The 14,832-nt window shown below is 36.3% G+C and overlaps 1 protein-coding gene across 1 annotated transcript in view; it reads left to right on the forward strand.

Moving 5' to 3' along the window:
* LOC110466672 (probable ATP-dependent RNA helicase DDX53) overlaps nucleotides 1-14,514 on the forward strand; it is a 40,228-nt gene extending 25,714 nt beyond the window's left edge. Inside the window, exons 15-25 of the mRNA XM_021523347.1 lie at nucleotides 831-941; nucleotides 1,341-1,482; nucleotides 2,407-2,507; nucleotides 3,662-3,749; nucleotides 4,131-4,190; nucleotides 5,324-5,394; nucleotides 6,495-6,560; nucleotides 7,586-7,693; nucleotides 8,403-8,477; nucleotides 9,010-9,097; nucleotides 9,431-14,514. Coding sequence (XP_021379022.1) covers nucleotides 831-941; nucleotides 1,341-1,482; nucleotides 2,407-2,507; nucleotides 3,662-3,749; nucleotides 4,131-4,190; nucleotides 5,324-5,394; nucleotides 6,495-6,560; nucleotides 7,586-7,693; nucleotides 8,403-8,477; nucleotides 9,010-9,097; nucleotides 9,431-9,679 — 1,159 coding nt within the window. The 3' untranslated portion in view covers nucleotides 9,680-14,514. The remainder of the gene's footprint in view (nucleotides 1-830; nucleotides 942-1,340; nucleotides 1,483-2,406; nucleotides 2,508-3,661; nucleotides 3,750-4,130; nucleotides 4,191-5,323; nucleotides 5,395-6,494; nucleotides 6,561-7,585; nucleotides 7,694-8,402; nucleotides 8,478-9,009; nucleotides 9,098-9,430) is intronic.
* The last annotated feature ends 318 nt before the right edge of the window (nucleotides 14,515-14,832 follow it).

Raw genomic sequence — 14,832 nt, forward strand, 5'->3', positions numbered from 1 at the left:
TAATTACTGGAGTTATTACCCTTGGTTTCATTAATGCGATGCATGCGTTCCATGATGTTGTATTGCACTCATTGATCTACCAGTTATGTTGAATGATTTCTCTTTTAATATCAATTACTCACAAATACTTCATATATTTCAATCATACAAACAACTGCTCATTCAATGTGTGACGGGCGTATTATATACCGCTCGTGGTAACCTTGTCAATGCATAATTTTAGTTTACTCCTCTAGTGTTTCACAGAAATATCACAACCAGGATCCAAATACCATTTGTGAAATTTCATATCCTGGAAAATTAACTAAAAGTATAATCTAAATCTATTTCAACATTACTAATGAGTGTGGTACAATTGTCACAAGGAGAACCATTCAATCATGGCTGACACAATCCAGGTGTAACAATTATTTTTCAACACTGGTAACAGCTATCTCCTGGCTCCAGATTTCCTCTCACATCATGTCAGCAGGGACAAGGCCTGAAAACTATGGGTTAACAGGTTGCCTGACAGATCCTTACATTTCTGACTCTAAATATTTTGAGCCATAGTTTAAAAAACAATTCCAAAAATTCAAGCCTATACCAGTAAAATGTTGTGAATCGTATATCTAAAAGTCCTTATCAGTTTGTTTACTGAATCAAATGGGGAAAAAATACAAGTCCCCGAAGTATGATGAAACAGCAGTTTTGGGTAAGATAAACATCAGAACTCTTTGTAATGTGTTTCTGTATCTCTATCAGTCATTGGTAACAATTATTGATTGTGAAAGAAAACAGAAGTAATAGTACATGCTCTTAAATTTTAAATATTATGTCCATGTTTACAGACCCCGAGAAAAGAGGGGGGGACCCAATCTTCTTGTACTGTCTCCAACTAGGGAGCTTGCCTTGCAGATTGAGTCCGAGGTGAAGAAGTTCCACTATAAAGGAATCAAGAGGTTTGTCAACGAGATACTTGTATAGAGATTTGTCACTACTCTTACACCGTGACTGACTGAATCTTATGTCTTGGCTGCAAGTTTTTTTTGCGGCAGGTATCATCCCCATCTTTATATTATTGAATATTGATAGCACATCATCATTATGGTGTCAGAGGTAAATTATACTGCTCTAACACATGTACGGCTCTGAATAGGAAGTTTTCAAACAAACCTTTTTTGACAATCTGAAGGTTATAAAGGACCAATTTGTCAATATGGAATTTCTAAATTGCTGTCTTGTATGCTTTTTTCCGTTACAATTTCTTTAGTTCAATGCAATGATCAGCTTATGCATCAAACATGAGACAAATTGAGTGTGTAGTGTAACATGGTATTGTATTCCATGTGTACTTGTAGTGTGTGCGTGTATGGAGGAGGTAACCGCCGGGAGCAGATCAATGTTATCACTAAAGGCGTGGAGATTATCGTGGCCACACCTGGACGCCTGAATGACCTCATCATGAACAATATTGTGAGCGTCAAGTCTGTCACATTCCTGGTAAGTTTTCCTTTTTAATTGTAACCTAATCTCTACTTTCCTCTTCTTTTAATTTTTTGAATAGAGCTCAATTACCTTTTTACATGATAACTATGAGAGGTGTTGTTTACTAAGTTATCATTCTGTCAGCTATAGGGAGAAATTAAACCTTTCACTCGACAGTAATGATTTTAACACTTAAATAGGGAAGTTAATAGTGGGTTTGGAAAATACACTTTTTGACAATGATTGTAAAATTTATTTTACGGAATTAGCAATTTGGAAATCTACTAGCTCGAACTTCATTTTTTAGTGGCGAAGTTGTTGATCTACAGATATCTAAGTATCCACAATTCAATAGATAAATCTATTACAAAATTAAATGATGATCATTTGTATAGCTATGAATATGATAAAACTATAATCAAGAACGTTACAGAAACAACAAAAAGTAAGTCCAACAAGGTTAAAACGTTTTCAGTGTATGGGTGTAACATTTAGCAACTGAAGTATTCTTATATAGTCCAAATGTAAGCCCACTGAAGGTGTAAAACGAAAACCTGCAAAATACCCTGCTACAAATATTTAGTGTTAAAGTTTATAAGGGCTATGCTCAATATGAATAAGGACTAACATGGTTAATATGAACCAAGATATCATAAATACCATGTTTGACCATATATCTGTTCCGTACCTTATAAGCTTCCCCATCCTTTTTCTGGTCCATGTGTCCTATCCCTATATACCTTTTTGGCCTACTTGATAAAAAATGCCTATTATAGCTACAATGTGAGGTTTTTGTAAAGTTCTAAAATCAGTCAAATTTTCCAAGTTTACAAGGTAGATTACGGTATCCTGTTTATCTTGAAACCAGTTGCTTTTTAAGAACTAACAAGCATAACAGGGTGTGACCATACTTCATTTTCAAATCTGTTTCTGTTATAGATATTGGATGAGGCAGACCGAATGTTAGATATGGGTTTTGAGCCAGAGATCAAAAAGATTCTTTTGGATATCCGTCCTGATAGACAAACGGTCATGACAAGGTAAGCCGGGTTGTTTTCTTGAAGGTATATCTACTGCATTTGGAAGTAATACGTAGATTTCTTTTTTTTATATAAAATTTGTCCCTAATATGTAAACTATTCACACAGCTATGCCATGTTCCTGGGCATTCCTTAAAGTGTGTGTCCTTGGTATATCGTGATATTTTTATTACGGTAAAATACACAATATGTTCTGGGAGGTCACAATACACCTACAATATTTTCCTATTTTTGTCGTTTCTGAATTTGGTCAACTTGTTCCCGCTCCAACTTGGCGAGTGACAGCTCCAGCTTGGCATGTAGGTCCAAAGACTTGAATTGTTTGAAACTTTAAAGTCATGACAATTCGGGACCAAGTCTATTTCCAGTTGTAATAATGCCATTAAAAATTTGCAACATATATTTTTGTCTTTGCTTCTACTGTTACTCTATGTATCGTGATATGTATCGTATCGTGACCACAGTATTGTTATACATATAGTATCATGTTACTGTATCGTTGAAGCCCAAGTCCTAGGCCAAGTGGTTAAGGTGTCTGACATTCTGCTACCACTAGCCCTCCACCACTGGGTCGTGGGTTTGAGACCTATGTGGGGTAGTCGCCAGGTACTGGCGGTAGGTCGGTGGTTTCTCTCCGGGAACTCTGGCTTTCCTCCACCACCAAAACCTGGCACGTCCTTCAGATGTTAAAAAAGACTGTTTGACTTCATATGTAATGCATATAATACTTGTATGTTTCTGAAATATACACTGCTCTCTGCACCATTGGAACATGTGATAGCAAAATATATGGCACATGGCTAGCTATTTGATTGGTATCGGGTAAAAAATACCTGACCAATAGCCAGGCTGATACCTGTCCTTTGAAGGTTAGAGAAGAGCAACACTCAACTTCAAAAACAGTCAATTTAACAGTTATGCGACCAACAGATTCTTTTGATGTTCATTAAAGGATCAAACTAGTCTTCTCATCTCATCAACAAGATGGTGCACACTGAGCCTTCGATTTTGCTATTACGTATTCCAGGAGTGCAGAGAGCACAAGTGAGCTTATCCCCTGGAGTATAGAGGATCAGGTTACTAGGTTTCTGGATTAAACGTGGTTCATTATTGACAGGTTACACTATACGTCTACAAATTATCTTCATACACAGTGCCACCTGGCCTGAAGGTGTACGTCGCTTGGCTGATGCCTACCTCAAAGATCCATTCCAAGTATTTGTGGGCTCCCTAGATCTAGCGGTAAGTAAATCTGTATAATGTGATAAACAAGCAACGTTCTTATAAACCCTTAAAAACATGAAATGTTGAAATAGCTAAACAATGTTTTATTTGGTAATCGTGAAGTGTTTTGATAAAATTCTATTCCTAAGAAATGTGTAATGTGTTGGGCATTGTTCGATGTTGTGGTTCAAGATAACTTTCATTGCAGAGGAAAACAGGATTATTATTATTGTGATGAAGGTATGGGGGAAAAGAGATACGTATTAAAAAATGTAATCAAAGAATTGGAACAAACAGCTTGAGATAAGATGTGATACTGTAATTTTTTTATGTTTTCCATATGTTATATTGATGACTAGTATAATATTGGTGTTAATTATTTTCCTGTTAACATTGTAGGCTGTCCACAGTGTTAAACAACTTGTGGAAATAATAGATGAAGAAGAAAAGAAAGAACGGGTAAGAACTGTCATTCTCTCCAGGGGGCGGGGGNGGGGGGGGGGGCGGCATGGGTACTTCCAGTACAAAAGAATATGCAAAAAAGAATGTTATGTGGCTCCAGACTGCATATCTAACAACAGGGTACTTGTCAGCAGATATCCCTTTCAAGAAGAATATATCAATTGAGCCTTTTTCGTCCAAATTTATCAATGTTTTACTTTGACGATGTTAGTTTGCTACTACTGATTTAGTTCTACACTGGAGAGTGCATGCCCCCCTAGTCCGAATTATTCTGACGTTTTATCAACTTTTTTTTATATCGGTCTGTCGTCGATTAACGTCAGAACTCTGGCCCTCTATAATATGCGGGAAATAAGCGACCTTGCCCGGGTCGCACATCAAACTGATATTTTATAAAAAAATCGTCACTTTCACACACATGTCGCACATGGATCGAAAGATCTATTCTTTATGCCCCCTTGATATAGCTTGTGACCGCCATATCACATGTATATATCATACTTGTATCTCAGAAATAACGTATTAAATAAACTTTATTTATTTATTTTACAACAACTTTGAAACAAATTACTTCAACTTCTATTAATAATTATTGTTGGCCCAAATGTTAACGCCCGGGGGGTCTTAATGTGGGAGGAAACCAGAGTACCCAGGGAAAACCCATGTGGTTGGGTAGGTGACCCCATACCTTTTCGCATCCAATCGGAGAATCAAAACCCCACCCCCTTGGTGAAAAGTGAGTATGTTATCCATTGCACCACTCAAACAACATTATCCATTGCACCAACCAAACAACGTTCTCCATGGTACCACCCAAACAACGTTATCCATTGTACCACCCAAACAACGTTTTCCATTGCAACACCCAAACAACGTATTGTAACCCCAACGGCATTCCCAACCCCACCACCCTCCACTCAAATTTGAAATGCTGATTGAGTGTAAACAGTTTGATTTTGAGTTACACGTATTTCTACAGAAATAGAGGTTTTCAAAAATACATCTGTAGCCAATAGCTGCAGGTTAGTTTAACTTTCATAACTCTATCTCGCTTTTCTCAAGTGGTAGAGACAATTGTCTTTTCAGACATGTTAAAGCCATAAACTAGCAGCTATAGTTGTTACTTTCAGGTCGTGTACTTTGTGCAACACGAGATGGAGCCAGATGACAAAGTCATCATCTTTGTTGGGAGGAAAGTGCTGTAAGTTTTCTAAATGAATTAATTGTCCTAAAATGAAAAACAATCTTCAGATATCACTGATAATGAAAAACGTGTCCTATATTTAGTTGATACAAACTGGATGAATAAAATCAGGGAATGTACCTTTGTTGGTATCTAGAAATTACTGAAATCAGGTTTCCGTCCGTCCTTCCTTGGATGCAATATAGTACCGTGTACTCCTCCTAAACTACTAGACGGAGTTCAATGAAATTTGCTGATAACAATCCTTGCAGCTTGGAGGATGTGCGTAAAGTGTTTTTCATTGGGTTATCTCCCCTTTTCACAAAGTTATGGCCCTTGGTTCATAAATCTTCTCTAAACCATGACATTGTGTAGAAAAGGCAAGAAATTTTGTATTCAATTCCATCCAAATTTGGTATTGTAATACTAGAAGCAATAATGTTCAACATATATAACAGGTTTTTTTGTCAGGTTTCAACTATCCGCGCTTTAAAAGGTGAAACGTCACGAATGAATTACGTTATACCTTAAAATATTGTAGGCATTAATGCAATCTACTCTACTGACAGCTTTTGAGGTCGTGGGATCAGAGGTCAAAGGTCACGAATGAATTACATTACCGAAATGGCTAATTATCTCGGAAACAGTAGATACCTAATTATGGCAGAAATGGTAGGTATTTTGTATACACAGACCTTGGAATAAATGTAGCATTGATGGAAGCTACATTGTGACAAAATTGCGAGGTCATTGAGTCAAAGGTCACAGTAGTGGTGTTTGTCTTTTCCATCGGTCTGTCAATAGGACATCTGAGGTTAGACTTTTTCATGACCCTTGATATTTCTTTACATTTTTTCCCTTGTTTGTTTAGCCCCTACAGGGGCGACAAGCAGCCAGAATGTGGTGGGTATTATTACGCCTATAGGCGACAGTTCTAGTTACTACAACTGACAAAGTTTGATGTAGTAATACATGAGTTCATTTTTCACAGGGTTATATGGTGAACTATATGTCTTTCATCTAAAAAATGTAAAGCAAATTATAGTGAATACAGTAACTGTTTAATACATCAGGTTTGCCACACTATACTTCATCTGTGTGTACTAAACATGTTTCAGGGCTGATGACCTGTCTAGTGATTTCTCCCTCAGTGGTATTGATTGCCAGTGTATCCATGGTGACAGGTGAGTAGTTGTTTCTTATTGGAAGACATGTGTCACAGTGGTGAACCATCTAGTCACCTATTACTGACTTGGCTGGAGGGAACTTTGTAACAAAAGTTATGTGTCTCGACAAAGGTGAGAAGAAGAACCTATCTAGTATAAGTATAGTCCGGAAGTAGCATGCTCGCTTGAAAAGGGATACCAATCAGTATGCAGGGAATCCACTCCATTAATTTTACAGGGAAATTGTTTGTCATCACTCTAGCAGTCATATTTCTTATCAGATATTCATCAAATTTTACACATGTTTTGCCTTGGACATTCTCTTATGAGTATGGTTGCTAATGGTCCCAGGTTCCTTTCAGAGGACTTTTTTCAGAATAGGGCTTGTAATCACTCTAGTGCCCAAATTCGTAAATTGAATATCCCCGGTATATGATTTACGAAATTACTCCTTAAACCACATGCATCTGACAATGCATGGCTCTTTACAGGAATATTTATGTAGTAACACATAGTCAAGTAGGGGGTAGGTGTGTATTTAAGCCTTGCTTGCTTTCTCTAGTCATTCTAATTGATGATATTTTCTTTTATCTTATAGTCATAAATCTTTCTTCAGTGACTATCATCATTTTCATCTGTTTTCCTGTCCTTTACTTTCCTAATGCGAATTTTTTCAACTCTTCTAAAAAAAACTGCAGGTTTATTAAATTAACTCCTTCAAAGGAAGCTTGCCATTTTTTTCTTATTCAGAATAAAAACAAATGGTATATAGTACATGTATAGCTAGAAATTGAAGTTGATCATAAGACCATTTTTAATTGAAAAAGAGACAATGGCTGGATTTTAGAACAACCAGATAAATGGTTTTTGAATTGAAAAAGACTTAACTATAATACAGATTTTTTTTTAGAATTGTGATTGAAGGAAATTATTTAAAAGTCATCAATAAGTGTCCCATAAAGGTGTTTGCCCATACTGATTCCTTTGTTGAATTGTGAATAATGAATAGATGTAGACTGACTGACCTCTATTTTCATCTACAGAGAACAATGTGATCGTGAACAGGCACTAGAGGACTTCAAAACTGGATACGTCAAGATCCTTGTAGCAACGGATGTAGCCTCAAGAGGTTTAGATGTGAAAGATATTACGTATGTACATCAGCTCTCAGCTCTTTTTCATCATGTAGATTTCTACATCAACAAACATGTATAAAAAGAGCATTTGACAAATATCAGAGTCTGTAAAGCTGCTTTTGTTATTGCGATCCAAACCGTTGGACCGGTTCGACAAGAGTTGTTCGTTTATAAAAGAAGGTCGGACCTAGTAATCTGATGGTACTTTCAGGCGAGCCTTGACAAAGCCTTGCAAGGCCCGCATACACATTTGCAGGCCTGCCAGGATTGATTCCCAAAAATGTTACATTTGAAAACACACAAATCGGTTGCTAAGCATAAATAAAGAGGCCCTAACTAGGTTTTCAAATATTAAGATTGGTAGGTATTCTTGTCAGTAGGTGGGCAAATACTATGGTCAACATGTTGGCAGATATCAGGACCAATAGGTTGGCAAATATAAAGACCAGTAAATTGCCAAATATGAATGAAGTTCATGGTGTTTGCAGATATTTGGGTGGTAGCTTTGAAAATGTAAGGTAAAACAGATTTTTGTTGTTTGAAATATTGATGAAGAATTTACAAAGTATAAAACTTAGTGCTTTATACTGAAATTGTCAAAATTGGGCAGAAAGGGCAGGTTAAGGTACAGGAACATTGCTATTGTTTTATTTGGCCCGAGACTTGAAAAGGCAGAGGATGAGATCCATGTAAAAGGATAAACCAATGATATTCATCTTTTCAGGCATGTCTTCAACTATGACTTTCCCCGTAATATAGAAGAATATGTCCACAGGATTGGCCGCACCGGAAGAGCAGGGTAAGACCTTAAATATTCAGGTTCTGGACAATCCAATGTAGAAGAAATTCACAAGAAATCACTTTTGTTTCTATTAGAATATACAGTCAGTACCAGATTTCAGTATTGTGTAGGTGGGTACATACACAACACAGCTCCTAAACGAATACTCGTTTACCCCTCTGACATACATAACAGTGACAACACATGGGTAACAGGTACATGTATAGTTTCCAAGATATCTACTACTCTCTAATGTTGTCCATTAAGTGATGTGAATTTGTTTTAAATTAAAAATCAAATCAATAAGATATACTCATTTTATTCATTGTTTTATACATGAGTTTGAATGCTCTGAGACGAGTTGTTTGAATTAAAAATTATTGAGAATCCTTGAAATACAAAAACAATATACAAGTTTGGAATTGTGATGATTTGAGTTTGTGAAGTTTCTTATTTGAATTGTGCCATCTTTGTTCAGTGAAAAACCACAAAACACACATTTTGAAATGCTGTTGGTTAGCTTGATTATGGATTGTGTTGCTTTTGACAGAAAAACAGGCACCTCATTGACCCTGATGACCAGGAAGGATTGGAGGTCAGCACAACTCTTGATTGACATTATGGATGAAGCCAACCAGGTAACTTGGTTAAACGTTGCATTGAGGCTGATGCTTTTTATGTCTAGAAACAACACAACACAACAGCTTCAAAGCAGTACTGGTATAAAAATACATATAGAGATTACAGCTAAATGATATGAAGGGATTCTAGAAACATTGTTCATATGTCATTTCTGATGTTCTCTATAGTGGATTAAGTTTCGCCATATAATAAGAATATTTTGCTACTGTGTATTGAGCTTCTTCATGTCAATGTCATGCTGACGTCTAGAGTTGACACTGTTTGATCACCTGGACAAGATACATGTATTAGTCAGAAACATGTAAAGAACATGTATTTCTATCCCTCAGGAGATTCCTCCAGAACTTTACGAGATGGCAGAAAGGTATGAAAGGCAGAAGAAGAAGCGTGATGAAGAGAGAGCCAGTGGTGGAGGCAGTCGGTTTGGAGGTGACAGGGGAGGAGGCAGGTTTGGAGGAGGTGATGACGACTTCATGGGTGGATATGGGGGATTCGGTGGAGGTAGGCGAGGAGGAGGAGGCGGACGCAGGAGGGATGACAGAAGTGGAGTTATTATCAACACATATGGAATTGCCTAGTTTGTACAGTGTAATGTCAAAACTTTTACTTTTTGAAGAGTCCAAGTGATTCATGGACAGTAGAGGGCTAATGTGATTCACTTATGGTCGAGGACGCATGTGATCAATTGTGTGTGCATACAATCATGACGGCTGATGTTGTTTCACATGTTTGTCCTACAGATCCTTGAGATTTAGTCCCTCAGTGCCCGTCGTTTGGACTATGGTGAGCTGTACCGACGGTCGCAGCAGTGGTATACCTTCTATACCCTACACTGTTGATGTGTAGGCTAGTCACTTGTGCAATACAAATACTACTGTTGTGACAAGTTATGGTATCTGTTGTCGAGGAAACATGCAGTGGAACAAAGAATCCATACACACATTAATATCTAGTTCACAGGCATTTAAGCTGTCATATTCCTAATGAAAATCATACTCAAATTTCCAGGGGTTACCCCTCACATGTGTTCTCTGCACCCCTGGAATAAGTCATGCCGAATTAAAGACTGTACCCACCACCAAGTGGATGAAACAAATAGACTAGTTTGATCCTTTAATGTACATCAAAAGAATTGCACAGCACTCTATTGGTAAAACTGACTAGCTTTGATGCCGGTCGTCACTCTGTTATGTTCAAAGGGTAGGTATCCGCATAGCGACGGGTTTATGTTTTTTACCTGAAACCAATCAAAAAGCTAACTGTGTGCCTTTGAATTTGCCATGACATATTCCAGGGATGCAGAGAATGAAAGTGAGCATAACCCCTGGAGTATGGGCGTTGAATGAATACATGATTCCAGTCCTTCAGTTATTCGTTCTCAGAACATATACCTGCTTGTACATAATTAAGAATTTGATAGATCTGGACCACAGCAATACATTTTTTTTAAATCTCCAAGAAAGGAAAATCATTAGATTTGATAAGTTTTGGGCTTTGCTTTAAAGGTTGTGATAATATATTGAATAAATCTGATTGAAATTGGTTATCATAATATCCCGCGAAACGGTTCAATTAAATCACTTTGAAATAGCATTGACTTCTTGTGATATTGATTTGTGGTATCCTAAATATAGATCAGTTCATGTCAACTTGTTGGCAAAGTTACTGTAGATGTGACTATTTTTATAGATGCAATGTGTTTGATATCAGTTGTAAACATTCTACCTGAGGGTAAATTTTTTTGGAATTAAAGAGAGTATGATGATATGATTTATCATGGGGGGAGGTGGAGTGGGAAGGTAAAACGATATGGAAACCTAAAATGGTATGTCAAATACTTATTTGTCCCAGTTTCCAACTTGATGTCTAGAATGGTGCTATGATAGAATGGGTTTGAGGATCATTGTTAACAATATTAAAACTATTTCTGTGATCATATTGATTATCAAGCATGTTATCAATAACATTTCCTTGTCTTGCTCGTAGAAACTCATGGCAAGAGAAGTCTTCAATAAGAAGAAGATGAAGCTTATTTTTCAGACTTATTGTTCTTCCTTTCACAATAGGTATTGTATACTACTGTATACCGGGAAAATTTCGCCCAGTCAGATATTTGCCTTTTGCCGATAAAATCCATGTCCACCCAGTGTTAATTTCATCCTTTACATGTAATTACTGTATATTTTATGTTCACTGTCATGATATATTCGCCCTCATTAGGGAGGGCAAAAAGGCAAAAGTTTAACTGCAGCGAAAATTTCCCAGTAAACAGTAATTATTTTTTAGAAAGAGTTAATTAAGAAAAGAAATGAATTACTGATTGTGTTTGACTTCCGGACTCCTGCTGTTTCTATGGGACTTTTTGAGAACCCGAAATATCTTAGTTAAATGGAACTCATCAACACTTTGAAAATAACCTGCCTGAACAAAATTCGACAGAAATCACTGGTTTTAATGAATCCAAACGGATACAAGTTCAGTATTGCCAAACTTCCTTTAAATATAGATTTGATGTTCATGAGGTATTGTTTTGCGTTGGGACACAGTGAATATGTTCTACTGTATTTATAATACCGAAAGTGGTATTGTACTGTTTAATTTCATAGTTAATGTCAATCCATATGTTCCTCTTTAGTTATCAAGTGTGACTTTTGTTTTCATTATTCATAGAATGGGGAAACACTTGTACCGTACCAGGTATTATTAAATCTTGTATCTTTTATTTAATCACTGGTACTGGTAACATAGTACTTATGGGTAGTGGGGTTAAAACCAAATCTGCCTACCATTCCTTATATTAAATCAATTTTAATATTTGATGGGTGGTGGGGTCTCTAAAAAGTGCTTCCCACCCCTCCCCTACAGATAATTGCGGAGCGCCCTTATGTACTATGAAAATACTTGTATTGTTAAATACCAGGTCTTCACATGTTATTTATACACTTGAACAAATTCCAGTGAATGGGAGATTCTTAATGAACCCTAATTGGATAGTCACGGGCCAAAAGTATTTCCCCATTCACTCACAACATACATATATAAAACTGTATATACATGTACTACTGTAAACTGTAAACTTCCGGGAGAAGTTGGAAAAACTTACCGACTAATCCCTTTGTCAAAATGTTGTCAATAAAATATGTTTAAACTCAACATATATAAGCATTTCAACATATTTTCACTGGATTTTTCTGATATCAATTGTGATGCTTTTGAAACAACTATGTAAGAGGATTTTCATCTCACATTTGTCATATCGTAAAAACCAAATTTGTTAATCAATCATTAGTTGATCCTTAACCCTTTCACCCCTATGTAACTTTCGTAAACTCTACCATACATTGATCTGCATGAGGCAATGATGGTTCACAGTGGTGAAAGGGTTAATGTATCGTTGATCGATCATTAGTTTATCATCGATCATTCCATTTGAAGTGGTGATCAATCTTGATATTTTTATTGATTTACAGTACTCCTTTTGAATAATGTTTGCCTGATTATCTGATCAATTTCATTGTTAACTACTTTTTATACCCATCTATAGGCAAGAAGGTCACTTTGACAGTGGATTTAAACAGACAAAACAGCAGAATCATAAGTAATTTTGCCATAGAAATAATACATAGTCATGTCATGGTGGGTCTGAGCTACGTCCTGTTATGGAACAATCCCATTCTTCTCGCCAAAAATATTACGTGTCAACAAGTCTTTTCTGTCATTAGACGTCTCCAGAGAACAACATGATTTGCAGTCCTCTCCTTCCAGAAGTTTCTTCTAAACACACTTTTGAAAATATTTTTTCTTGAAATTCTCAGATCTTTCAAATCTTCCACAACAAGGCAAGAGGTAGGCCATTGTCAATAAGATTGATTGTTTCAAGTACGCATACTGCAGTGTTTGTTGCTATAAAATTTCGGCTTTTGTAATAACAATTACTGAACACATGTTTATAATAACTGTAATTTCTGTGGGCTAAGTTTGGACACATTTTCTCAGAAAATCTTCCTTCAAAGTATACGTAGACGACTGCAAAGTGTGTGATTCTCAGATCTAGAACTAAGATAGACAAAAATATTTGTGTTAGAGAATTACAGATTGTGATGGGAACAATATCATTACATGTTTTATATGAGTTTTTATGAACTGTTTTGTTCAACATTGATAATATGCATCATAGTGGAGTTATGTTTGAGATGACAATTATGTTTTCAGAGTCTCAATATTTTTTTTATTATGTAAATGTCCAACACCACATTGATTGTGATTTATTTCTGTTCTTGTTGACTAATTCTTGTGTATTCAGCAAGGAGTCTGTACTTGAGAACATTTCAAAGTATAGATTGTATGCCTCTTAATGTCACACATCGTTTGCCATGAGTAAATGGGACATAAAGTGGAAAAAAGACTATAAAAGGAATATTGTTTTTCTGTGAAAATTTTGAGGATCTCTGTCCCACTGCACTGTGGTTTATATGCCCGCTGAAAGACAGGTCGTATTATGTTATCACATTGGTTGGCAGTTGCACTAGGTGTCAGCTTGATATCTTCATTAATTTTCAACAGATTAAATTATTCAAACTAAATAAGAAGGTTCATTATCGTAACAGCCCGGAAAAGTTCAATAACATCCAATATCCAACAGTCTCTCGATATCTCGAGTACTTTTCAATGGATCAGCTTGTTCCTATATGCAGTAAGCGCCCCATATCCTCGGTTTGGATATAACTGTTGAAAAGTTTGAGCAGAACACTTTCAATGACAAGGTAGCTCAATCGGTTGGAGTGATAGTATAGCAGTCGGAGGTTTGAATCCCGGTCTAGCCCCGCTGAATGTTTACACTCAGAACACTGTTGCTGACTATATTTTGTTCATTTCATCTGTATTATTTCTCATAAAAGTTCTGCAAGGTATGGTTTTCTTTTCAAAAATGATTTATCAAAGTGATAGTCATGTGGGAAAATCCAGTTTCCAATCCCGTTTACAGTTTTTGGCAGTGGTACAGGGATCCTTAATGTAATGTATAAAAGTCTGTATACCTATATAACTTTTATAGAATTGAAATTATTACATATCATCAGGATAAGCATATGAAAAGTAACCTTTTTGTAGGTTTGAGATGTTGACCTACAGGCAATAGAAAATGATGTTTAAGGAAGTTTTTGGCAAAATTTCATGATATGAAGCAAATTAAATTCCATCTAATATTTAGAGCATATTAGAAAACATTGAAATTAACGAAAATATAAGATGACATTAAGGGGCATTCACTGTAAATCATGATCAACCCTTTGGCAGTTGGATATCTAGTTTCTCCTGTAACATAACATGATTAGCCTGTCAAGTTACGGGAGAAATAGATTATTATACTTGTTAAACTGTTTTGTTGTAATACTTAATGAATAAAAACAAATTACAAAGATGTCTCTTGTGTATATTTTGGCAATGATCCTAGAATTTACAGAAATATATCGCCGTTTTCCACCACATTAGCTTACACAAGGAATATAAACAACATAAGGAATATGAACAGCCAGTATGATTATTCCAGGGAATAGTCGACACAACAGGTCATTTGTGTCTGACTATATTCGAGCCTGGTCAGAAGCAAGTTAGAAGCGTCCAAAATAACTCATCTATATACTCCTAGCATGTTAGTGTCCAGATTAACTCATCACTTACCTGTTGTCAGCTATATACTCCTAGCATGTTAGTTTCCAGCATCACTAACCTG

The sequence above is a fragment of the Mizuhopecten yessoensis genome, unplaced genomic scaffold (genome assembly GCF_002113885.1).
Source record: "Mizuhopecten yessoensis strain PY_sf001 unplaced genomic scaffold, ASM211388v2 scaffold11141, whole genome shotgun sequence".
In the NCBI taxonomy this organism is placed as follows: domain Eukaryota; kingdom Metazoa; phylum Mollusca; class Bivalvia; order Pectinida; family Pectinidae; genus Mizuhopecten; species Mizuhopecten yessoensis.